At 53.6% G+C, this 26,624-nt stretch overlaps 1 protein-coding gene across 1 annotated transcript in view; it reads right to left on the reverse strand.

The window, feature by feature from the left end:
• The window catches only part of SEPTIN4 (septin 4), a 41,041-nt gene extending 14,853 nt beyond the window's left edge, over positions 1 to 26,188 (reverse strand). The window contains exons 1-8 of the mRNA XM_075073935.1: positions 26,109 to 26,188; positions 25,485 to 25,571; positions 14,541 to 14,664; positions 11,961 to 12,095; positions 11,179 to 11,296; positions 9,825 to 9,926; positions 7,498 to 7,594; positions 6,900 to 7,062 (exon numbers count right to left, since the gene is read on the reverse strand). Coding sequence (XP_074930036.1) covers positions 6,900 to 7,062; positions 7,498 to 7,594; positions 9,825 to 9,926; positions 11,179 to 11,296; positions 11,961 to 12,095; positions 14,541 to 14,664; positions 25,485 to 25,571; positions 26,109 to 26,118 — 836 coding nt within the window. The 5' untranslated portion in view covers positions 26,119 to 26,188. The remainder of the gene's footprint in view (positions 1 to 6,899; positions 7,063 to 7,497; positions 7,595 to 9,824; positions 9,927 to 11,178; positions 11,297 to 11,960; positions 12,096 to 14,540; positions 14,665 to 25,484; positions 25,572 to 26,108) is intronic.
• Positions 26,189 to 26,624: the final 436 nt, after the last annotated feature.

The following is a 26,624-nucleotide window of genomic DNA, read 5'->3' on the forward strand; positions in this document are numbered from 1 at the left end:
AGTCCAGGCTGAGGGCTGAAAACAGAAGGCCCCTATCTCTTGTGGCCTGGCCATTGAGTGGGATGCTAGGACCAGAAGCTTATCACCACATCTGTGTATCAACGGGGTTGCTAATATGGCCTGTTCCAACTCCCAGGGATTTGGACAGAGGTTGCTAGCCAAAAACACATTAGCAGCATTCACTTGTTTTAGGGGGCTGGACTCCTCTTCCACACCATAACAAAGGCTCAAATTAAACGTGTATCCCAAATTCAAAAACATAGTAAGAGGACCAAAAAAGTGCCACCATGGCTAAACATGAAAGGAAAAGAGGTGGTTAGAGGCAAAAAGGCATCCTTTACAAATCGGAAGTGAAAATCCTACAGAGCAAAATAGAAAGGAGCATAAACTCTGGCAAGTCGAGTGTAAAAGTATAATTAGGCAGGCCAAAAAAGAATCTGAAGAACAACTAGCAAAAGACACAAAAGCTAACCGCAAATACATTTTTAAGTGCACCAAAGCAGGAAGCCTGCCAAACAATCAGTGAGGCCACAGGATGATCATGGTGCTAAAGGAGCACTCAAGGAAGATAAGGTTGTTGGAGAAGCCACATGAATTCTTTGCTTCACTGCAGAGGATGTGAAGGAGGCTCCCACACCTGAACCATTCTTTTTAGGTGATAAATCTGAGCAACTGTCCCAGATTGAGGTGTCAGGAGAGGAGGTTTTGGAACAAATTGATAAATTAAGCAGTAATAAGTTACCAGGACCAGATGTTATCATCCAAGAGTGCAGAAGGAACTCAAATGCAAAATTGTAGAACCACTAACTGGTATGTAACCTATCGCTTAAATCAGGCTCTTTCCCAGATGACTGAAGGATAGCTAATGTGACATCAATTTTTTTTAAAAAGGCTCCAGAGGTGATCCTGGCAATCACAGGCTGGTAAGCCTAACTTCAGTACCAGGTAAATTGGTTGAAACTATAGTAAAGAACAGAATTATCAGACCCATAGATGAATACGATTTGTTGGGGAAAGAGTCAACACCAGTTTTATAAAGAGAAATCAAGCCTCCTCAATCTGCTAGAATTATCTGAGGGGCTCAACACACATGGAGAAGGGTGATCCAATGAATATAGTGTACTTGGAGTTTCAGAAAGCCTTTGACAAGTTCCCTCACCAAAGGCTTTTAAGCAAAGTAAGCAGTCATGGGATACAAGGGAAGGTCTCTCATGGGTCAGTAACTGGTTAAAAGATAGAAAATAAAGGATAGGAATAAATGGACAATTTTCAGAACAGAGAGAGGTAAACAGTGGTATCCCCCAGGGGTCTGACCAATGCTGTTTGACGCATTAGTAAATGATCTGGGAAAAGGGGTAGACAGTGAGGTGGCAAAATTTGCAGATGAAACAAAATTACTCAAGATAGTTAAGTCCAAAGCAGACTGAGAAGAGCTACAAAAGGATCTCACAAAATTGGGTAACTGGGTGACAAAATGGCAGCTGAAATTCAGTGTTTATAAATGCGAAGTAATGTACATTGGAAAACATCATCCTCACTATATATCCAAAATGGTGGGATCTAAATTAGCTGTTACCCCTCAAGATAGAGATTTTGGAGTCATCGTGGTGAGTTCTCTGAAAACATCTGCTGACTGTGCAGAGGCAGTCAAAAAAGCTAGCAGAATGTTAGGAACCATTAAGAAAGGGATAGAAAATAGAACAGAAAATATCATAATGGCACTATATAAATACTGCAGCAGTTCTGTTCGCCCCATGTCAAAAAAGTTATATTAAAATTAGAAAAGATACAGAGAAGGGCAACAACATTGATTAAGAGTATGGAACAGCTTCTGTATGAGTCAAGATTAAAATGACTGGGACTTTTCAGCTTGGAAAAGAGACGACTAAGGGGGTCTATAAAATCATGACTAACGTGGCAAAAGTGAATAAGGAAGTGTTATTTATGCCTTCACATAACACAAGAACCAGGGGTCACCCAAGGAAACTAATAGGCAGCAGTTTTATAACAAAGATAAGGAAGCACTTCTTCACACAACACACAGTCAGCCTATGGAATTCGTTGTTAGGTGACACTGTGAAGGCCAAAAGTAATACTGTGTTCAAAAAAGAACTAGTTAAATTCATGGAGGATAGATCCATCAATGGCTATTAGCCAAGATGGTCAGGGATGAAACCCCATGCTCTGGGTGTCCCCAGCCTCTGACTGCCAGAAGCTGGGAATGGGAGACAGGGGATGGATCACTTGATGATTACCTGTTCTGTTCATTCCTCCTGAAGCACCCGACATTGGCCATTGTCAGGATACTGGGCTAGATGGACCTTTGGTCTGACCCAGTGTGGCCATTCTTATGCTCTTACCCATGGGAAGAAATAGTAACAATAACCATGTCAAGAAGAACCCTGTAGGTTCTAGGATGCTCCTCTGTCTTGGGGCTTTCTACAGCACCTGTCACCACCGCATCTGAGTGCTATATGGAGTCTTTAGCCTCCTCCCTTCTCTGGTTATGGTCTGAAGGCTGGATATGGTGATGAAGTGATAGCCAGCTGCTAGTGGAAATGTGGCACAGAGATAGGCACATGTCACGACCCACCATGGAGGCTGGACAAATGCATTGTCCTTGCTGGAGGGTGAGGATTGACAAACAGGTTCCTCGATTGTTCAAGAATGTGTGCAAGAGAGAGCACCTCAATCCATCAGGCTCATGGTACATGAGCCCTGTCGTACCCCACCAGCTGCTGCAGAGGGAACGTGGCTGCCCAGACTGAATTTCCTACAATTGAGTGGAGAAGGAACTTGTCCTTTTTCAGTCTGATGTTAACTGATAATTTCACTGTGGCAGTGTATGGCAGCCACACTAGGAGCTCCCCGAACTCTTCTTATCTCTTTCCTCCCTAAGAGCCTGAACAGCTAATCTGTCCAAAAGCTGCAGGCCTTTACTACCCGAGCCCCCGGGCCGATGCACTTGAAACAGCCCCTCTTGGCTCACTGTTTGGGTGTGTCTTACGACCATACTACTTCATATTCAGATATGGTAGGGCTCGACCGTACGTCCAAACTAAATTCCTTGGTCGTATGCTGCTGTTGGATTCTCTCAAGACAGCAGCTCCCTATTATAATCCTAGAATGAAAGGCCATTGAATGTTGGCTCAGATTCTCAAGTGTAGTTAAGCGCCTAATGCCCATTGATTTTAAGGGGAGTTAGTTGATTAACCCCAATGAAATCAGTTAGGCACCTAAATATCACTGAGGATCTGAGCCACTGGGACTGAATTCTAATCCCTACTCTGGTGTCTGACCATCAGGCCTTTCCTGTATTCCATCTTTTAGCACAGAACTTGGGTATGGCCTGAATTTCCTGCTCTGTCAGTTGTCTGAAGGCTAGAAATTATTCCCACGGCTCAGTAATGCAGGAGGCTTAGCTCAGGAGAGGCAGCACCAGGGTAAGTGCCTGTGTCTGCCTTTGGTGGAATGGTCCATCTCCTGGCCACTGCTTAGGGAAGTGGTTCCCCTAAATGCCTCCTGTGTCCACTTGGTCCAGATCCGCGGCTCTGGCCAAGCTGTCTCCAGAGCCACCACAGGGATGAAGTGGGACTGTTCTTAATGTTTCCTCTGAATACTGTATGGGTGCCTCAGTTTCCCCTATGCATTTCTTAAGTCTCCAGTGTGCATAAATGGCCGACACTCTGTATCCTGGCAACAAATGGCTGGGGCCCTTCCCCCCTGCAAGAGGATAGCTAAAGCTGAACAGAGAGATCAGGTGACCTCCTGGACCAGGAAAGAGACAAAGGCCAGAAAGGACGGGCTGGAGGGGGTGTCAGTTTGGGGCTGGCTGGGGATGGGAATTGAGGGCAGACGGGGTGGTCTGCCTCGCTGGGCCCCAGAATGGACCCGGCTGAGGGATCCCGTTCTCTGTACCTACAAGCTCTGTTTTAGACCGTGTTCCTGTCATCTACTAAACCTCTGTTTTACTGGCTGGCTGAGAGTCATGTCTGACTGTGAAGTGGAGGTGCAGGACCCTCTGGCTTCCCCGGGACCCCCCCCCGGGCGGACTCGCTGTGGGAACCACACAGAGGGGCAGAGGATGCTGAATGCTCCAAAGAGAGACCCAGGAGGTGAAACCTTCTGAGCTTCTTGCCCTGGAGACAGTCTGCTCCGAGGGAGAGGAGGCTTCCCAAAGTCCTGACTGGCTTTGTGGGGAGCAGTCCCAGAGCATCGCCCGGGGACTCCGTGACAGGGGTGCTCACAGACTGTGCATGCTTTAGGGCTGCACAAGAAGGAACGCTTTCCCAACAGCGCTGGTTACTGAGTCCCACTCGCAATGCCAGCCCATTAGACTATTGCATGCCCACTGATGATTCTGGCTGCAGAAGCTACATGATTGATGATGATGCACATGAAAGGAAGAGACCAACTTGGTTCTCAGACTCCAAGCAGAGTCTGAAAGAGACAGTCATAGTAACTGAGCCCTGCTGGACTGGAAATGACTGGGGCACAAAACCCATGGGCCTAGCATGCCATTCCACACGGTCACTTTCCGGAGTAGGTATGGACAGGACCAAGACAGCATTGGATACAACAAAATACTTTTTATGAACTAACACAGGTAGAACAGATACACAGGGCCAGCTGCAGCCTGTGACAGCAGCTCAGAGCCAGGCTCCACCGAAGGACAGCCATGAACCAGAGCAAGGGAAGGGACCGGGGGAGTTCAGCACTCCAGAGAGCTCCCAGCCTGCTGGTGTCCTGGGGAGACAGCACTGCCTGGTGTCATCCGGTGCCAGGGATTAGTGGGGTCACTCCATAGAGCAGTCGCTGCAGCACAGTCCCAAGGTGGAGGACTGTCGCCTTCTTCCCCAGGGGGATGCCGCAAAACAACGTACACGAAGAGACGAGCTGAGATTCATCACTATGAATGAGCCATTAGAGCTGCTGGTTTAGCCTGCTACCTGGGTGTCACCATCCACTCAAGTTATGGGAAGACACCTCCTTACGGGACCGATCTGCCCTCTGTTGTGTTGGCCTAACTCAGGAGTAGCTCTGCTGAAGCCACTGGAGTTACACCAGGATGAGAGGAGAAGCAGCAGGAGGGGCCAGAGCCACAGCTGCTGTAAACTGCAGTCAATCTCTGATTGCAACCCAGGTACGGAGCTTTTCCCCAGCAGAGGTTCTGGCCCTACAGCTCAGCGCATACGTGAGGGCACTGCAGATAGTGAGCAGCAGATCCATGGGCAGAGGGCCTGGCTCTCCCCTGCCCTGCACCCTAGGCCAGCACCTACACCTGGGCAAAACGTGACCGGAGAAGCCAGAGCACTGTGCACAGCAGCAAGTGACTCCACAGGGAGCTCTCCCTCCCTCCCTCCTGGAGTGCTTCCGGAGAGACCTGTGCTCCCAGCCCTGTGCTGGCCACGGAGCTGCCCCTTGCTTTCCAGCTGTGCACGTGGGGGAGGAATTCACTCTGGCACTGCAGCCGTGTCGTGCCAGCTACACACGGGGTTGTATGTCCCGCCCAGGCAGCACTGCTGGCACAGGCACCTTCCGGGCTCGCTTGGAGCTAACTGTCCTAGTTCCAGGGGTAGCCTGGGGCAAAGGGGCTTGTCGGGGTGGGAAGTGGCATGGCTGGGATGTTCCAATGATCTGGCTGGTGCCTGGCTGCTGCAAGGTCCATCTGGCAGGATGATCTAACCAGCCCCATCAGCCACAGGAGTGGGTGCTTCAGGACCCCCCTACCCCCGGGGCTCTGCACAGCGCAGAGATGAATGTGACCCCTGGTTTTTCTGCACAGCGCCTGTCATTGTGGCTCGGTGTGCAGGGAAGGGCGGCCTCACCCTGCACCCCTGCACTCCGGTATCATGCCACGTTCCTTCCCCAGCAAGGGAACCAGCCCAGCCTTGGGCTAACCCCTAAAGAGGAGAGGCTGTCCGGGGTAGACGGTCTCCTCTAGCTCTCATCCCTGACCTGCCTCTCCCAGGCCCATTCCGAGATGCAGGCACCATGGCTCTGCTCCCCTAGACTTCCCCGTGCAGAGCTCAGCGCAGAGGCTGACAGACGCTGTCGTTGCAGGCTGAAGACCCTGCTCATGACTTCCAAGGTTCTCAGCAGGGTGAGCACTTGTGCATGGCTCTGTCCTGCTGCTCCTGTGCCCGCTCCCCCCATACCCCCACAGGCCCTGAGCCCGCTCCCCCCGTTCACCCCCAGGCCCTGAGCTCGCTCCCCCCCATACCCACCCAGGCCCTGTGCCTGCTCCCCCCATACCCCCGATGATTCTTAGTTTCTGTGTAATCTTTCTTTTCACCATCAGCCCCATCCAAAACAAAAAATTTAGCTAGAGCTCCTGGGCAGGTTCACACACCTTTTGTCTTCTGTCGCCTGCTCCCCCATATCCCCGCAGGGCCCTGTGCTGCCCCCCATACCCCCACAGGCCCTGAGCCCGCTTCCCCTATGCCCCCACAGGCCCTGTGCCCGTTTCCCCCTATGCCCCCACAGGCGCTGAGCCCGCTTCCCCCTATGCCCCCACAGGCCCTGTGTCCGTTTCCCCCTATGCCCCCACAGGCGCTGAGCCCGCTTCCCCCTATGCCCCCACAGATCCTGTGCCTGCTCCCTCCGTACCCCCACGGGCCCTGAGCCAACGTCCCCTTATGCTCCCACAGGCCCTGTGATTGCTCCCTCCATACCCCCACAGGCCCTGTGCCCGCTCCGCTCGTACCCCACAGGCCCTGAGTCCGCTTCCCCCTATGCCCCCACAGGCTCTGTGCCCGCTCCTCCCTATGCCCCCTCAGGTCCTGTGCCTGCTCTCCCTGTACCCCCACAGGCCCTGAGCCTGCTCCCCCTATGCCCCCACAGGCCCTGAGCCCCCTCCCCCCGTACTCCCACAGGCCCTGAGCCCGCTTCCCCCGTACTTGCGGTTCCTCTCCTTCACCACCATGCGGGTCATGCTTTGGATGCACTGCGCCCGGTAGTTCTCGTAGTGGGTCTCTCGTGTCACATCCTTGAGGTCCTGCATGTGGGTCTTCACCAGCATGGTGCGCAGCTTCACGAAGTCACAATGTGCTGGGTTCTCCACTGCAGGGGAAGGGCCTGGCTTAGACGGGCAGATCTCGGGGCCACCCGGCAAAGCAGGGCCTCCCCCAGGTGGGTGGAGGAGCTGAGGGCTGAGGAACAAATGGCCCGGGACTGCAGAAAGGCAGAGCACTGCTTTGAATTGGCCTGGCTGCACGAGGGGATGATGAGGGCTAAGTAGGGCCCTGCAGCAGGCCGGGGACCTCGCCCTGGCATCCCCCATCATAAGGAGGTGGGGTAGCACCTTTGTGCCCCCGAGCACCCCAACTGAGATCGCCGGCCAGGGTCTGTCTGGTCTGAGTGCCACAGCCCTGCCTGCTGAGACCGGCAGCAGTCCCTGTCCGTAAGCACCACTGCCCTGGGGGTGGGGGTGGGTGCAGGAACATGGAGGGGGACGTGGTCCCTGAGCCTCTGAGCTATAAGTCAAACCCGCCTTACCTTCCACAATGCCCCAGGGATACAGTCGCCCACGGACTCGCCTTCCTTTGGCCTCCACAACCGTGTTGCTGCCGATCACAGCGAAAGGGATGCTCTCCTGGAACAGAGCCATGGGGTTATTCCTGGCCATGGCCTTCCCAAGCCCTGGCGCTCTGGGATCCCAGGGTCCATCTGCACTGGAGTGGGCGCTGTCATTCCCCATGGAGGCAGACACACTCGCACCAGCTTGCTCACTGCTCTGGTGTAGCTCTGGCTGCCCTGAGCACAATCCCATCGGAGCTCCTATGCACGTACTTGGATGGCCTGTGCAGCTGCGGCGATGCTGCTATTTTTAGCACGTGAGCTCTGACCCAGCTAGCGTGGGTGCGTTCACCTGAGTGGAAGTTACACGGCCAGCTCCAGTGTAGACGCACCCTCTGTTTGCTCAGCAGTCCTGCTAACAAGCCTGGTTAATGCATTCACTGGGATTGCACTAGCCACCACCTAGCACAGAGTTGCCCAAATTACAACAGGAAGGACGCATCGTGTCTGAGCCCTTGCTAAATCCAGCCCCTGGCACGGGAGTGCAAGTAACTTTCCACTGCTGGTGCTCCTTCCCCTTGAGATCAGCACTCAGGGAAGGAGTGGGGCCAGTGGGAGAGAAGATGGAGCAGTGAGAGAGGAGATGGGCTGGAAGAGAGAAGCCAGCTGCAAAGAGTCACACAGGGTTGGCAGTACCTGGTATGTCCCGCTGACCAGGAGCCAGAGCACCCCAGAGCAATGGCTGGAAAGGACCTGGAGAGCTGCTGCTGGCTAGCAGCGGAAAAGCCATGTAAATTGACAGTTCAATGGGAGCCGGAGCAGGGCCCGAGTCTGGCCAGGCGCTGATCTAGCAGCCCAGCAACAATGGACTCGTGACACATCACCGCTGTGTTCATCCTGTTGCAATTCCTGCCAGCTGGGCTGGGAAACAGCATCTTACTGGCCCTCCTGGTCCTTTCTGCAAGCCTGTCACTCAGAAGCTCACCTCCCATACTCTCAGTAGCCAGCAGAGATCACTGGCGGATCCCCTACTAGTCCACAGAACCAACTGGATGGCTGCCCCTCCCTCTGCTCCATACAGCACAGTGTGATGCTGGGGTCCACCATCCGGGCCTGACATGCCATGCTACAGGCTAGGGCAGCTCGGTACCTCGTGCTGGGCCACCAACCTGATTCTGTGCCCCCCGAGCTCAAAATGACAGCAACATGACAGTAATGTTGTTGGCTAGGCACGGGGAGCCCAGGGTGGAGGCTGGGAGATGCCATTGCAGGCATCAGAGGGGTAGCCATGCATCCGACGAAGTGGGTATTCACCCATGAAAGCTCATGCTCCAATACGTCTGTTAGTCTATAAGGTGCCACAGGACTCTTTGTTGCCACTGCAGGCGTGATCCTGCCCGTGCTGGACTCAGTGGCAGGTTTGCTGTCGATGCCAGCAGGAGCAGGAGCAGGCCCAGGGTGCTTTACAGGCCACTCTGGCAAAGGAGCCATGAACTCAGCTGACACGCTCAGCAGTTTGTGTCCAGCTCTCCTCACTGCCAGCAGCTGTCAGCAGCTAGTAACACCAAGTCCCCGTGTCCACAGTCTGTGTTCTTTCCTTCAGGTTTCTTTTAAAAGAGTTATTGTCAAAGGCAGCTGTCACTCTGCTGGCTCTGAAACCTCCCTAGCCTTCATTTACACCTGGGCACTGTCTCTCTCTGGTGCTTCCCCCCAGGGTTCTTCTAATGCTCACACTTCGGAAGACCTAGTTGCCTTTGTCCTTCGGTACATGTCCACTCATTCCTTTATCTGCCACTGGTCGCTCTCCCTCCGAAGCCCAGGCTGGTTCAAATACGGACTGGTCTGGTTGCTTCCCCCACACGCTGTATTTTCAGGGTGTCAGCTCTCTGAGCAACCCCTCCTGCAGCCACACTGGCTGATTCGTGCTCCTTGCCTCTTTCCTTTTCAGAGGATCTAGCTTTTGGGGATCCCCCACCCTTCTCCCATGCCTGTGGATTTTAACCCTCCCTCCCATTGCTCCTTACTCAATAGATTAGGTGATTCCCCAGAACTGGCTAATGCCCTTGTGGGGTCTAATTCCATTATCTCCTGTTCTTGGTCACAGCCTCCCTCTCAGTAAACAGATGAGCCAGGAAGGTTTCCCTTCTGGCTGGACTATAAAGCTGCCCTTCTCACAGTGTAGAAGCCATTGGGCTGAGGCATGTCTGGCTGCATTTGTCACACAAGATATACCTGGGGCTTAGCAGGTGACTCTGACCCTGTTCCCTGAACTGCACTCAGAGGGACGGCCGCTCTCATCTGCTCACCTTCAATGCCTGGTCCTGCAGCTTGAAATCCTCATCTTCATCAGAATCACACTCAGGGAACTGGTAGATCCGGATCCCGTAACGTTCGATTTCTTCTCGAATCTGAACAAAGAAACAAGCCCCCCGACTGACGGCTCTGGTACTCAGCCCTGTCTTACGGCACCCTCATTTTAAGGGCATCCCAGGAGAGAGAGGACTACGTTATGCTCACCTACATGCCAACTACTGTCTGTTCTTCCATCTCACACCGAACAGTACAGTCCAGACACCAGTGGTTCATTTCCTATGGTTTCCAAATAGGCCAGGTCCCCAACATGGTACATGGGCCACTTTCTCCCCAGGGCCAGTTCTGACCATTGTCTTGTGCCCCAGGGACCTCTGGCACACAGGGTGTGGCAGCTGCACTCTTTGCAGCCTGGCCTGTACCTCTCTCCCTCTTCTCATCGATCCTCAGACTCCATGAGGCCACAGGGACCAGCTCTTGTCTCTCCCGACCGGCCCCACCCGCGGGGTCTCACCCCCCCCACCCCAGGCTCCAGGCTCCTGTGCCGTGCCAGGGCCCCCTGTCCAGACAGCACAGCCTGTGCCCCTATCCTGCGGGCCCAACCCCGGGGAGCCCATTGCCCAGACCCCCAGTGCAAGGCACTGGACCCCCGCCGCTCACCTTCCGTCCTGCGCCGCCGCCTGTCCCCAGCCTGCTCCCGGTGCTCAGTGCGCTCCATGTGGGGCTCGCCAGCCAGGCGGCCTTAAAGGAGCAGGGGCCCTTTCACCTCCCCCTGCCCGCCGCATTAGCAAGGGGAGGGGAGTGCTTGGCTGATGACCCCTGAGCCGCTGCCACAGAAGGTGGCTGCGGCAATGTTGGGGCCACGCTGAGCGTGGGGCGCGATGGCCGAGGAGCCGACCCCCTCACTCCTCTGGCCATGCCTGCTGCCCCCCCGCCCGGCTCCCTCGGTTGTGCTGCCATCAGCACCAGCTCAGCAGGTGCCACTTTTTGAAAACATGCTGAGGGGAAATGGCTGCTTCCCCTGAACACTGCTAGCTACGCTAGATGGAATACGCTGAGGTGCAGCAGCACCCAGGGAGTGATGGCGGAGGCTGGGGTGTAGACAGGCTCATTGTACCAGGCCAGTGCCAGACATGTGCAGGACACCCTGGCTGAGTCCCAGGAAGCACACAGCTGCTCCCCTGGCTGTCAATGGTTAATGGCACTGGTGGGGAATTGTGGCTCCCATTTTCCCAGTACAAATACAATGCCAGAGTGAAAGACCCTAGTGTCAGCCAGGGGCGGGAGGAGCAGTCCATTACTTGGGCTGGGGGGATGGAGGAATTCAGAGGCAGCCAGGCCTCCTCTCACCTTGCCTTTCTTGCGCTCCACCTCTGAGGGTGTCAGGGTGTCAGCTTTTGCCAGGATGGGCACAATGTTCACCCGCTGATGGAGAGCTCTCATGAATTCCACATCCAGGGGACGAAGGCTGCCAACAGAGAGCAGAGTTAGCCCTGTAAATTGGGGCTGGACGGTCTCGTAGCTACAGGACTCTGGCAGTGCGAGCACCCGCCAAGCATTGCCCAGAGCAGTGTCCAGTCAGGACTCCAGCAGAGCATGCATACCCCTGGCAGTGCCAGCTGGAGACTCCACACTGTGAGCTTCCCCAGAGCAGTACCCACCCAGGACTCCAGCAGAGCGCGCATCCCCCGGCAGTGCCAGCTGGAGACTCCACAGTGTAAGCTTCCCCAGAGCAGTGCCCTGGCAGTGGCAAGACAGGACTCTGGCAGTGCAAGCATCTGCCAAGCATTGCCCTGGCAGTGCCAGTTGGGGACTCCACAGTGTAAGCTTCCCCAGAGCAGTGCCCTGGCAGTGCCCAGACAGGACTCCGCCAGTGTGAGCATCGTGCAGTCATTGCCTCCCCACTGCCTGCTGAGCCCCCTGCAATGCAAGTGTTCCCACAGCAGCCCTCAATCAAGACTCCTGCAGCAGAGCTGTCAGTGCATCACAGTGTGGGCCCACCCAGGGCCAGCACTCATTTACTGAGCAGCAAGTCTAGCTCACTAGTGCTGTGTCTAGGATTTGTGGATAAGGTGGTTTTGAGCATTCTCAGGGAAGGAGGGAGCGATCGGCTGTGGCTGGATTTCCCATACCCATGTCCAAAGGGTGAGATGAAGTAGAGGCAGCAGTGCACGCGGTTGTCCTGGATGTTCTTCCGGTTCAGACCACTCTCATCCCGGAAATATTGCTCAAATTGCTGATCTATGTAATCAGCCACAGGTTTCCAGCTGGGAAGAGAGGGGACAGGGTGGAGAGAGCAAACTGAGCCCAGTTCCCGGTGCGCCGGCCAGCGTGTTAAAAGAACTCCCTGCACTAGGAAGTGTAAGACCATCAGCTCGGAATTAGCCTGCTTCCATTGTCCTGCGGGAGCTGCAGGGAGCTGCTGCGCCTCTCCAGCCGGGAGCCAGATGTGAGAAGCTACGAGCTTCACTAGGCTGAAACACAGGGATGGCTGCACCAGAACCCAGGCCAGCATCTGATCTCTGACAGTGCAAATGACGGTGGGCAACTGGGAAATTCTCATCCTCGTCTGTCAGCCTCGCAGGCCTGAGGAAATGTCCTTCATCCAGGCCTCAGCTAAGACAACGAAGCATGTGCAAGAGCACATCATAAAGTGCTGAAAATGTAACAGAGCCACCCCTCACCTGACAGCACTGATGTGTCAAATCAAGTGCTTCTGTACCCCACTAGCACAGTGCAGCTCTGTATCACTTGCTAGTAATTACACCACAGCTAGAGATCTGGGACCCCGCTATTAGACCTATGTTATGCTAGCTGCCTCTTTAGCTCAAGCAGTAAAAGCTCATGCTCCCCTCCCCCCACCCAGTGGTGCCAGATTCAGTGCCCCCGACAACCCACACACGGGCACTAGCTCGCAATCTGCTCCCACAGGCAGGAAGACAAACCACAGATCCTGCTGCCCCATGTTCTGCTGCTGTCTCACAAACACTTGTGTAGCCCACTGGAGAGGGGAGAGTTGTGTCCTCCTGTACAGGTCAGCCCACAGAGAGCAGCAGGTAACACAGAAGAGGTCTGAGCTATGGAACTAAAGATGGTGGGTTCACACCCAGCTGCTAAGCCAGTGGAGCAGTAAATACAGACGCGTTAGCTGCTAGTGTGACTGTTAGCAGGGGTCTAGCCTGGAAGCTGCTCTGAGAAGTGAATGCGGACACTGTACTAACATTTGTTCTGCTGGTGCAGTTAATTATTTATTGGGTTAATGGGCGCTGGCTGTTTGCGGCGGCCTGAGACCGAGAGCAGTTGTTGGGGTGGGATTTTGCCTGTGTCCAGGGCAGGAAAGCCTGGTCCTGAACTTGATTTAAAAGAGCAACCTCACTCTCTCGCACCTGTTACAGCTGGGGGAGGGGGAGAGAGGGTGCTGGGTATTGTCACTAGTTTGATTCCTGCCCAGTGTAGCTCCCACATGTCTGGGGGCTCTGCCCCATTTCCAGCTCCCACTGCATTACACTGAAAGCTCTTCAGGGTATGGCTGTCTCTGACGTGTGTTCGGACAGAGCTTAGCACCATTGGGGCCAAGCCCAGCATATCCCTCTGTGCAGCAGGAACCACAGCTGCCTCCCTGGCCATGTGGCAGAGCTGGTCTTGCTGTGACTGGCACAGAGGGGGTGGGACGCAGATCAAACAAATAGAGAAAAAGCCACTCATCTTTTCTGGTAAATCTCTGGGTCGCTGGGCCAGTCTCATCATCTGTTGGGGTCTGGGTCAGGATTGTTGGACTTTTAAGGTTTGTCTGATCTGAAGCTGTGTCTGGGGAAAGACAGTGTTTCCCAGTGGGTAGAACACTGGACTGGGCTGGGACTCTGGAGACCTGGGTTCTAGTCCCAGCTCTGCCACTGGCGGGCTGGTGACGTTGGGCAAGTCACTGCCCCGTGCCTCAGTTTCCCCATCCGTAAAATGAAGATAAAGACCTTACCCTCTGAAGTGCTGTTTAAGAGCTAGGTGGCATAATTTCCTTTGGTGCAAACTTAAGCTAGACTTCCTGGCAGAAATGAATCCAGAACAATGGGGTTTGTTAATAGGCGAACCTCATACCACAGGCGGGGTCAGGGCCTGCATGCACACATCACTAGCCCTGGAGCTCTGGCAGATGTAAGAGCTGGAGTGTGCCAGGCTGGCTTTCCAAAGTCATTTTACTGGCTGAGTTCCTGCATGCATTGTGCAGATAAATCACAGGAGCAACAAACAGCCAGTCCAGAGCAGACATTTACCCCGCAAGGCAGCCTAGGAAGCCAGGAATTCTGTGCCAGCCATGAACATTGCCACTTGTTCAGCTCCCTCTCCGGGGTACTGCCAAGCACCGACACCAAGACTGCCTTCCGGGACTGACCCCTTTGCACCCGATGGCTCAGTTACTGCTGCTTTTATGTTCCTCTCTCCAGACCGCTGAGCACCAGGCTTCCAGGTCAGCAGCAGAAAGCCCGATTTGCACCCCGAGCCTCCTCCCACCTCTGGTGCCCCACCCCAGGAGGATGTGAGCAGTTCAGTGAGGCAGGGGTGCTTTGTGTGCAGTGGCCTGCGCTTATCTAGTACTTGGTGTCATTTCTGTTCTCTCCAGGGGCCAGACTGCCCAGTGAGTGTGGCTGCCCGGTCTCCTGCTCATCCTGCCAGGTGAACTGCGGAGCCATGGCCCCTTCCTCTCCTGTGGGACTTACCATTCCGTGTTGTTCACAGCGTCACCGAACCCTGGGGTGTCCACGATGGTCAGGCGCAGTTTGACCCCCTTCTCCTCAATGTCCACCACGTGTTTGGTGATCTCCACCGTCTGAGTAATGCGCTCTGGAACGGCAACAGCAGCAGTCAGTGGGCTGATCTGGTAGGGGCCGGAGGGAGCCGAGCTTGGCTGCACCAGACGGCGGAGACCCAGATCAGTTATCCGTGGGGCAGCTGCAGGGCCAGCCTGTGCCAGGTACCGGTGAGCACAGGCGCGGCCTGGGGGCGATGCACAGCTGTGCCTTGCCAGCGAGCACTAGCAGGGATTGTCTCAGCTCCACAGCACACAGGGGCAGGGCTGTATGAGGGCAGGACCATGGCCTGGCCTCTTCTCAGCTGCTCCCCTTGCTCTCTGGGGCGATCTGTGCCACACGGCTGCTCAGAGGGGACAGCCCTTGTGCTCTCCTGACTGCAGGCCCCTCGACTGGGCCTGACTCTTGTTCAGGGGTGCAGAGGCTGGGAGCTACCTCTTCCCCACGGCACGCCTGTGCCAGGGGCACTTGGAGCACTCCTCTGGTGGTAGCGCATGGTGGACAGGGAGCTGGGAGCATGTTGGGAGGTAGAAAGAGACAAGTGGAGAAGAAGCAGCTGCGGGGCTCTCCTGAGAGAGAGGAAAAGGGGCAGCAGCCGCTGTCGGGGAGCGTCTGGGCAGGGCGGCATGAAGGGAGAGATGGGAATATCAGTCCCACGGTGATTTTCAGGGGAGTCTGGGCTCTTTACACTCACCAGGGCAAGGCAAGAGGCTGAGGAGAAGCCGCTCCCCAGCCATGCCGCAGTCTGTGCCTACATTAACACTGCCCCACTACCTTGGAGCGGGAACGTGGTGCAGGGAGGTTGCAGCCCTGGGGCCCAAGTGAAGGCCCCACTGGCACTGCTTAGAGATAGCAGCTCCTATGGCTGCAGTGTGGGGACAGTGAAGCTGTGGGCACTGCCTCTGCCATGGCCCTGCACCGCAGCAAAGGAACTGGTCTGCTGTAGACTGACTGTACGTAAACAAATCTGGTTCATCTCCGGAGAGCCCAAACAAACACATTGCTCAGGGCCCTGGCTGTGACAAGCGCTTGGTTCCCATGCAGCTCCCCAGACCTTGAGAAGGGAAGCTCGGTCAGGACCCATCCCAGCCCTGCAGGAGCTGATTCTGGGGGCTGACACGCCAGGAAATGTGAGCCTGCCCCCCATCCCCTGCTCAGCAAATGCGGCGGAGCCCTTTGGATTGTGTAAATGGGCCTGGAGTCATTTCAGCATCTGTGACCTGTTTGCAGTTCTCAGGCTCTGCCATTTAACTTGCCCTTTTCAGAGGCTATTCCTGAGGTGCTGCGTTCTACAGCTCCAAGCCAAGGCGCAGCGCTGGGCCCACCAGCACCCTGGCACACGTGGGGCGGGGGGAATCATTTGGCAGAGATCTTCACTCTGCCTTTGTCATTGGTTGGGCTACACATGGGCCATCCTGAGTATCACTACGAGGTTTTTTTCTCCTGCTGATAATAGCTCACCTTAATTAATTACTCTCTTTATAGTTGGTATAGCAGCACTCATTGTTTCATGTTCTCTGTGTATATATGTATCTTCCTACTGTATTTTCCACTGCATGCATCTGATGAAGTGGATTTTAGCCCACAAAAGCTTATGCTCAAATAAATTTGTTACTCTCTAAGGTGCCACAAGGACTCCTTGTTCTTTTTGCTGATACAGACTAACAGTTACCACTCTGAAACCTGACACTTTAAGAGCTGATTCAGACAGCCTTAAAGGGGGTGTCCCCAGGCAGGGCTTCAGCCTTCTCCATACAGGACAAACTCCAACAGGCCAGAGGGGAGTAATGGACCCCAGAGCCAAGCTGTGCATGAGCAGGGAGGAATGGGGACAGTGCACCACCACGGAGGCAGCAGAGCCCCCAATTCCTGTGGGATGAGGGAGAGCTATACACAGAGTCCCCTCTGTGCATGGCTGAGGGGTACAATGCTGCCCCCACTTCCCCAGTACCAAGGCCCTGACCATGCACACAGGACTCTGCCCTGGCCGCCTGGGGAATCTCTCCTGTTCTATTGGTGGTTTGATTTCCTGTGGGAAGTTTGTAACCACCCGGACTCCAGTCGTCCCCGAGGATAGGAGTGTGACATCGCACTCCATATGCTGTATGACAGTATGTTTATGAATGTAAATATGACGTATCTGGAATATGCTTTATGCAAAAGGTCTTTTGTAAGGTATCATTACAAAGCTTATAATCTACTGAGTGTGTCCATCCTGTCTGTATAAATGTATCATTCTTGTATCTGAAGCTAGTATAACTCTGAGGTCCTATTGTAATTATGTAAAGTGGGGCCATTAATGGTGTTTAGAATCTTGATGATTCTCATTGACTAGGACAATTGGTTGTAGATGGTTTATTTACCTGCAAGCCTTCCTGGGTACTGTGGCCCAGCCCATGGGTAATGAAAAATGAGGTCTCACAGGATACTGGAATCCATCTTAAATCTGGTACTTTTCCATTTAGAAGGAGGGGTGGGAAACCAGAGAGACAAAAGATTCCCGCCTTGTGACAAAGCTATAAAAGGGGGTGGAACAGGACAAAGGGGGCTGCCAGTCATGAGAAGACCTTTAGTTTCCACCTAAGATGTCTGCTGGAACTAACAAGGACTGTACTGGGGAAAGGATTGAGCCCAGACTAGGAAGGATTCTAGCCTGTGAAAGAGGCTTATTGGACCATCTCTGAGGGTGAGATATTACCTGTAATCAGTTTCTTAATGTATTAGGCTTAGACTTGCGTGTTTTTGTTTTACTTTGCTTGGTGACTCACTTTGTTCTGCCTGTTATTACTTGAAACCACATGTGGCAAAGTACTTTCTTCTCCTCAGCAGACTCAGTCCCTTTTAGCCTTGGAGACACAGGCTTGGGCAAAGCAAACCCTTCTAGCTAGCACAGGGTCTGGCTAATCCTTCCCTCAGTCAGTCCCTTGTGCTGGGTTTCTCCCCTTCTGGGGACACAGCACAGCATTCCTTGCTGGAAGGGTTCAGAGCCTTATTGCGCCTAACTTGCTGGCAGCTTCTCTCACTCTCCCCCCTGCTTCCACGCCAGGGAGGGTTTAAAAAGGCCTCCAGCAGTTGGGGCGAGCTGAACCGAATTAGTTCCCTGGTAACCCCTTTTCCAGCTAAACCTTATTTCCCCCTGGTTATCTCCCCTCAGTGGATAAGGAGAGGCCTTTTAACCCCCTGGGACTAATTATTACCCCTCCCTTTGTAGCCATTTGTCCTGGGTTTTCCACACCACTTAAATCCTACTTTTTATACTTAATAAAATCATTTTTGTTTAATAATTAACCCAGAGTAGGTGATTAATATCTGGGGGAACAAACAGCTGTGCATATCTCTCTATCAGAGAAGAGAAGAGTGAGGGGGGATTTGATAGCTGCCTTCAACTACCTGAAGGGGGGTTCCAAAGAGGATGGAGCTCGGCTGTTCTCAGTGGTGGCAGATGACAGAACAAGGAGTAATGGTCTCAAGTTGCAGTGGGGGAGGGTTTAGCTTGGCCCTATAGGAACACGCGAATCAACCTGATGGACACGGGTGGGCTGAATGCATCTGAGACACTGGGTTCCCTAGGAAGAGGTGGTGCGACATCTCCATTCATTAGACAGATTTGTGACGAAGTTTCAGGCTTGACAAAGCCTCTGGCTGTGGGATGAGAGTAGTTGGCGGAGTTGGTCTACGGTTCTACGTTCTGAGCAGGCCGGGATTGGACCTAAGATCAGCTCCTGCTGAGGTCTCTTCCAACCCTGAGTATTTCTATGATCAATGCCGTCTTATAGAGGACAGCCAATTATGAGTTTATCCTAATACAGTCCATGGATTTCAGAACTTTAGAGCTTGATAGAGAGTAACAATGCTTTATTTGATGTTGATATACCATTAGGGTCAAAGCTGGGTGTCTGGTGCTGGAGATGGTGTACGTTTGTCTCTGCTCGAGAGAGCAGTTGTATTTTGGTTAAAATCTGCAGCTTTGGAGCTGTGGAGCCAGACCTTAGGCCCGTGTGTCGGCGAGTAGGACCGGCCGTGGTGGCGACCAAGGCAGGGTCTGGAGTCACAAGCTGGCAGTGAAAATGGGGCTACAGAAGAGTAATTTCAGCAGAGATGGATGATGGCGATCAGAGGAGTGACAATACCTAAGGAGGTGGCTAAGGACGAACCCATCGACAAGGAGACTGCTTTGGAAGCGGAGCTTGATGGATCAGTAGGGAAGAGCCTGAAGGGCTGGAGCATAGCATGAACAACGTGCCCACGCCAGATCCCACCGACACTGGCTGAGTTGAACAGGCAACGCAGGAAAAAAGTGACACAAGGCGGGCCACCCAGCCTGCAGTTCTGAGCGTGAAATCATTCTTCAAGTGTGTTAAGACCCCCCTCCTGCGCGCAAGGAGAACCTGAAACAAGAGCTGGCCGCTATAGGAGGGGAGCGCTCCTCCTGGCCCCGATCTTTCTCCTGGGCCTAAGGCGACAAGTCAGAAGCCCGGAAGAAGCTACATCAAAGACTTCAACGACCGAGTCCGAGTGGGCAGTCTCTTACTCGTGCCAGTACACAAGGTAAAACAGTGGCGAACACCGTCCAGACACGCCGATTGATAAAGTGTCAGATACAGATAGTAGCCTTGCCACAACGCTTAAAACAACGCTATTGGGTTGGATAAATGGACTATATCAATGGTGGATCAGAATAGCTCGTAGCTTAGATCTGTTGCGAAACCAATGGGTAACTGATCGAAGAGTGCTTCACATGTCACACTACGTAAGTAACCCAGTACACAGCAGAGTGCACCACAAGGTCGGTCCTCATTGAACAAAAAGATGTTTTGTTCAAGCATTTATTACTGATCTGGATGATGAAGAAATGGATTGACGACCTCGAGAAGTTTCAGATATGACATGCCTAAGCTGGGAGGAAAGATAGGCATCTATGCTGGCCGGATAGGATTAGGGTTTTCAGAGTGAACTAGGACAAATTGGAGGATTGGAGCCAAATGAGACAATCTGATCTGAGAGTCAACAAGGACAAGTGCAGGAGCCCTGCATCTTTAGGACGGAAGAATCCCATGCACCGCTACTGGCCCTGAGACTGACTGGGCCTAAGCATCGATTCTGCCGAAAAAGACCTGGGCATTTACATTGGATGAGAAGGCTGGATATGAGTCAGACAGTGTGCCCTTGTTGCCAGAAGCTAACGAGCATATAGGGCTGTTTAGTAGGAGCATTGCCAGCAGATTGGAAGGGAAGTGGTTATCGCCTGTATCCGGCACTGGTAGGCACATTTGGATACTGGTCACAGTTTTGGCCCTCCCACTACAGTAAAGGAATGTGGACAAATTGCAGACAGTCCAGTGGAGGATACGGAAAAGTGATTAGAGGGTTGGGGCACAGGACCTTTGTCATAGGAGGAGCTCTGAGGGAACTGGGGTTATTTAGTCTGCAAGCAAAAGAGAGAGTGATGGGGATTTAATAGCAGCCTTCAGCTACACACAATGAAAAGGGGAGTTTTTCAAAGAGATGGAGCATGGCTGTTTATGCGCAGTGGTGGTCAGCACTGACAGAAAACAAGAAGCACGTCTCAAAGTCAACATGTGGAGGAAGGTGTTAAAAGGTCTTGATATAGGAAGAGTTCTCTTTAGTTCATCACTAGGAAGGGTGGTGACGGAGCAACTGGAATGTGTTACCTAGGGAGGTGGTGGAATCTCCTTCCTTAGAGGTTTTTAAGGTCAGGCTTGACAAAGACCTGGCTGGGATGATTTAGTTGGGGATTGGTCCTGCTTTGAGCAGGGGGTTGGACTAGATGACCTCTTGACGTCTTTTCCAACCCAAATCTTCTATGATTCTATGAATTCCAAACTCACCAGGAATGTTCTCAACAGGGGTGGCCAGAACGCTATTGATTTGGGGATAACTCAGAAGAGGGAAAGTGGGAACACACGGAGCCATGTGCAACTGTTGATAGCACTCCCTGTGCAGCACGCACCGCTGGACTATTGTCACCAAGGGGCCCAGGCACCTCGCCACCTCATTAGGTGTCACTGGCATCCGCAAACCCTCGCTCAGCTGCCACCGAACCCTGCAGCTGCCTAAACTCGACCGTTTCCGAGTGGAAGTTCCACACACACTGACACTTCTGCCTCTGGGCGTCGCACTGCAGCCCCCCAGCAGACCTGCAGCGCCAGAGTCCCAGTGCGAGCCACGAATGGGGCATTCCTCCACTGCACTCTGCTGTGGGGCCCAATCCCACAGGCACACTCACAGCCTGCCCAGCTCCACCCAAAGCAGCCACGAGATGCAGAGGAGCAGGCGTTCCCTGCTACCTGCCAGCCCAGCAGGCAGGGCACTTACCCGGGAGGGGAGACGTACGGTTCTGGTTCCCCACTCCAATTGCTCTAATTCTGTACCAACCATGGAACAGCTTCACTGGGAGAGACTGAGGAGCCCAGGGCAGATCAGCCCTTGGCCCCTGGTAAGGGCACTCTCCTGAGAGCTGGCAGATCCCTGTTCACAGGTCTTCTGCTCCAACCAGTGGACAAGAGGTTAGGGGCTCATGGCAAGCAGAGACAGGTGCTGCTCTGCAGCTTGGATTGCATGGCACAGGCTCTAGAACTCCCTCCAGCGACTGGAGGCCCTTTTCCATCCTAGCGTCGGGGGAGGAGGAGGGTGCCAATGCAGGGGTTGGGTCAGACCCAACTTGAGACCTGAAAACATTTAGGAAGCTTCTGCTGGGGGAGGTTGCTCGTTCTCTCCCAGAAGCAGAAGCCCCCACTTTACGGAAGGCTCCTGGCAGGAGCACTCTCTGTCTTCAGCCCAGAGAGACACATGGGGGATTGTGCCAGAAACTAATCATCTGTGACTCTCCATCCACTGTGGCTGAGGTGCTGACAAGTGATGGCAGGGCAGCACCAGGGGCTTGGCAGTTAGTCACTCCAACCCAGAGCTTCAGGGGTAGTTATGACTTTAATTGGACTAGATCAGTGGAAGTTAGGAGCCCAGTTACATTATCTTGGAGGATTTGGGCCTCAGTGACTTCCCCAGCAAACAGATTCCATTATAAATCCAAGGATAGTTTCTCTAACTGCCTCCAGTCCAGCCAGGATCTTGAACCCCAGCTGTACTCTACATACATCCTACCATATAATAGGGCGTGAACCCCGTCCGAACCCAGCTGCAGAGCTCAGAGCTTGCTGAATTTAGCTCCTGCTCTAGGCCACAAACGTGCGGGATTAATCTTGATTTTCCATGGAGGCAATCACTACACCTAAATATGTGAGCAAAATGTTCAGCCTGTGCGTTGTTCAGGCTGTTGTGAATATTTGTTACTCGTGGGGTACAACTGGTCGTCTGAGCGACCCGATTCTGCTTCTGTTCACTGACCAGACAGCTGAACAATGAACAATCCAGAAGGGCCCATTAGACCATCTAGTCATGTTTCAGACTCAGGTATTTACGGGAATGGATGTGCAAGAGAACACTCACTCAAGCTGCAACCCGTCAAGCTTCCAGCACCCACAGGCATCTCCATGAAACCCGGGGGAAAGTTTGTCTAAATGCTGAAATTCACAAAATTACAAAATAAAAACAGGGCAGTTTGGAATGAGGTTTTTGTGATTTCCCTGCCCCCCCCTTCCCCACTCCAAGTGTTTGAACTAGGGGTGAAAACGTTTCAGACTCTGAGGAGATTCTACTCGGCTGCTGCAGATGATGAGCGGGCCCAACAAGGGGCTCCGATTCCTCCTCTGGCCGTGCCTCCAGAAGAAGGTACTATTTACATTGCTGTAGTTAAACTGTAGTTAAAGCTCTGTGTGAACACTCTGATTTCCTTTAAAGAGCAGCTACAGCTGTTTGGCTTAAGCCTGTTTCTTAGTGACACAAGCAAGAAGGATGGGGTTGGTACAGCAGACAAGTTCTCCTGAGCACAAGGCAAGTCTCAGGTGGGAGGGGTCTGGGCAGGCTGAAGACTTTCTAAACCCCACCCTTTGTAACCCAACCCTTGGGGGACAGTAATCCTGTGGGGCCACCCTTCCTGCCTCTCAGTCCAAGCAGCTCGTCTCTCTGGCAGCAGAGGGATGAGGGCAGCTCTCAGTGGCACCCATCGGCTCTGCTCCGTCTGGGACACAGGGACTGCCAGACCAGGCCATCTAGCCAGACGCTGAGGAAGGATTCCTGCAGTGGACACTTATGATCAGTGATGGTCATTCAAGTGACGCACTTTGCTCGGGGGGTCTGAACTTGCTGTCCCCCACCAACAGGACACAGGCAGGGAGCCAAATGGCTGGGAAAGGAGGGGACACCCTTCAATGGATATGTGGGACCTTTACCAGGGCACCACAGGAGCTGGTAATAGCTACAGCTGTTCTTTACAAAACCCCTCAGAGACAAAAGCAATGTTTCATTTGCAGCGGGAAATAGAAACTCCTCTCTGCTCACAGCAAGCGGATATCAGCACACCAGCTAACTGCAGCAGAGGTGAAAGGAACCAAGCCTTTGAGAAGCCAGACAAGATCCTCACTGCACTAATCAGAGCAGTAAGCAGGCCTCCTGCTGGATGTTAGAGCAGGAGATGTGCCTGTGACGGAGTGGGAATGTTTTTGATGTGTTCTTTGAATACTGAGTGGGGAGTATTGACCTGGGAAGGTTGCAGGGGAGTTTTGCTGGGACTGGCTGCATTGGGGAAGGGACGATACCTGAGCATATAACATGAAAACCCAGGAGGGGGGTGTCATAAATAGATAGCTAAGGTTTAATGTTTCTTTTACCTGTAAAGGGTTAACAAAGAACCAAACACCTGACAAGAGCAAACCCAATCAGGAAGATGGATTTTTAAACCTTAAGGGAGGGAAATTTGTGGGTCTCTTTCGTCTTGGCTGTGTCTTTGTCTGCTCTCAAGCTACGAGAAGGTTCTATTCTATCATGCTAATCTTCTGTTTTCCAAATTGTAAGTACAGGTTAAAAGAAAAACATAATACGGCTTATTATGTTTGTTGGTTTGTATTTACATGTGATGTCGTTGCTGCATGTTCTAATTGGGTACTTTTTGAATAGACTGTTTATTCATTTTTTTCTTTTAAGCAATGACTGTTTATTGTATTGATACAGAGAAATTTTGATGTTTTTTATTTTCTTTTTTAATAGAAGTTTTCTTTTTAAGACTGTTTGAGTTTTTCCTCTGGTAGGCTAAGAACAAGGAGGAATTCTCTTTGTGTTAGATCTACGGAGGATAAACTCAGCAGACCAGGGAATATGGTGAGGGGGAAGGAGAGATAGAATCATTTCTGTTTCCTGTATTGGGTTTGTCCTCTTTGTGGAATTGAGAAAGACCCATGCTTCGTGTATTTGAATGTAAAGAGATTGCATCAATACTCTCAGGTTAGCCCAGACAGGAAAGTCTGGGTGGGAGAGAGAGGGGGAAGGGAAGTGGAGTATTTCCCTTGCCGGTAAGACTCAGAGCTTCTGGGTCTTGGGGTCCCTCCAGGGAAAGTTTGGGGGACCAGAGCGAGGCAGGCGCTGTAATTCCTGTCTGGTGGCAACGAGATAAGATCCAAGCTAGTAATTAAGCTTGGAGGTTCATGCTAAGCACTCAGATTTTGGACGCTAAGGTCCAGATTTGGGAGAAAGGCTTATGATAGGGGGTTGGAGGCCAGGTAACACCTCTGCCCAGGAAACTGGACAAAGGACACAAAGGCTGGGGAAGGAGCCGGGGGGAGGCTGAGTGAGAGCCTGGAGGGAATTTCAGTTTGGAGCTGACTGGGAAATGGAGAGGGGTTCCCGACGGGGCTTGGGGTTCCCGACGGGGCTTGGGGTTCCCGACGGGGCTTGGGGTTCCCTGGGGCGCCCAGATGGACCTAACTAAAGGGGGTCCTGTTGTCTGTACTGGCAAGACCTGTCTTGGACTGTGTTCCTGTTGTCTAAATAAACCTTCTGTGTTACTGGCTGGCTGAGAGTCATGGTGAATTGCAGGAAGCTGGGTGTGCAGGGCCTGGTCTCCCCCACACTCTGTGACAGTGCCACCTGCCTAAGGTCTAGCACAGTCTGCCTGCGCCCAGAGCAGCTGGAGCCACCCCGGGAACTGTGTTAGAGATGATCCCAGTCAGGAAACAGCCACCCACCCACCAGGCCCCTCCTTGAGCTCATCAGCAGGGGGCGTGGAACAGGTCAACTTGGGCCAGTGGAACCGGCAGGGAGCACAGACGGAGCCGCTAGCCAACTGGACCTGACGAGGATTAGGACACCTGTGGGCCAGACCCTTTGCCCTTGTTGTGCAGGGCTGGGTCTCCTTGTGCCAGCGTGAGAGGGCCAAAGCAAAGCTCCACTAGCGTCAGTGGGAACCGAGCCAGGCCCACAGGTAGGAACTCTACACAATCTCTCCAAATAACCACCACCCAGAGGGCCTCCGTCAGAGCTCCCCTCGGGGGCGAGGAGGCTTCTCCCAGAGGGCCCCCCATCAGGGCTCCCCCTGGTGGAGGGTGTTTTGCCAGAGGGCCCCAAGTCAGTCTCACCCCTCCCAGGAAGGTCTCTACAACAGCATCCCACTCCCTCACTGTGCTCTCTGAAGCTTCGTCTAAGGAGCAGACGCTTTCGAGCAGCTCCAGGGCGCTGATTTCCACCAGCCGGGGATCTTGCCCAGTTGCCTGTTTCACTTCACTCCTAAGGCCACGGCATAAGAACTTCCTCAAGAGAGCAGGAAACCTGACCAAAGATCCCTCCCTCTCACCTTCCAGGAAGGAGCATGGGGCGGGCTACCTTTCCCAAAAGCTGCCTCCTACCAGGCACTGAGCTCTAGCAAGCCAGGCTGCTCCCTCCCTGCCGATCCCCTGGCTGCTCCCAGCTGGCTGGGACAGGGAAGGCTTTGATCTCTCCTCTTACCTTCTGCACTGAGGAGTCTGCGATCCCTGTACATGTCAGTGAGGAAGAGGCTGTTCACCAGGGTGGACTTCCCCAGGCCAGACTCTCCTGGGGAAGCAGAAAGACAACAGTTCATGGAGGTCAGAAGCAAGGCAAGAGGTTTGGGTTCCTTTGGCCCCTCTTAGGGTCCCAGGACACGTGCCAAAGAGACAGGAGCAGGAGCTGCTGCTCCAGAAACGAAGGCACCGCAACCCAGGAAGCGTGACCCCAACCCACAGACCCCGTGTGTCTGGAATCCTCTGGGATTTCTGCCTCCTCCCCAAAGCAGTAGCAGGGCCATGGCTGGAGCCCAGGCACTCCCAGGGGAGAGGAATGGAAAACACGCATCTCTTCCACTGTGCTCTGCAGCTGAGTACCCGGGACATGCGAGCTCCTGAACACGGGAGTGTGAATCCACCTACCCAGCTCCCGCAGTCTACACAGCTGGGGTCTCTTCTTCCTTCCTCCTCTGCCCAATTTCACCCAGCGTGCAGGTCAGCTCTGCTCCCACAGCAGGACGCACATTCCCCCACAGCCTGTCCCAGCACACTTGTGCCCGGGGGCCCTTTGAAGGGCTACTGGGTGAGGCCTCAGGGGTGCCCCTACCTGCCACCATCAGCGTGAAGTCAAACCCCTTCTTCACCGATTTCCGATGGACCTGATTGGGGAGCGTCGCAAACCCCACGTACTCCTTATCATCCTGCAGGGCAGAGGAGAGGGGCATGTGAATCTGGAGTGCCACCCCCATCTCACTCCCCCCTTGCCCCCGGGGCATACCCGCTGCTGGGATGGAGAGCAGTTAGCCAGCCCCATTCTGCGCCCTGGCCCTTGTCGCCAAAGCCCTAAGTAGGCTAGGGCTCCCTCTGACCTCTGCACTTGGCAGGGATGCTCCGGCTGAAGGAGTCCAGCACTCACAATGGGCAGGGGAAGAGCCTCCGCTGATGACTACAGAGCCCATCTGCTGAGAGTGAGGCCGTGTCTGAATTCCCCAGCGTTGAGGCTTGCCCTGCTCAGGCTGGCCAGCTGTGCACGGGATGCCTGTACCGCTCCCACAGGCCTGAGCAGGCAGACAGCATCTGAGATCGGGGCAGGTGAGGCCGCCCTCCACAGGGGTGAGGGCCA

This window comes from Chelonoidis abingdonii, chromosome 20 (assembly GCF_003597395.2).
Source record: "Chelonoidis abingdonii isolate Lonesome George chromosome 20, CheloAbing_2.0, whole genome shotgun sequence".
In the NCBI taxonomy this organism is placed as follows: domain Eukaryota; kingdom Metazoa; phylum Chordata; order Testudines; family Testudinidae; genus Chelonoidis; species Chelonoidis abingdonii.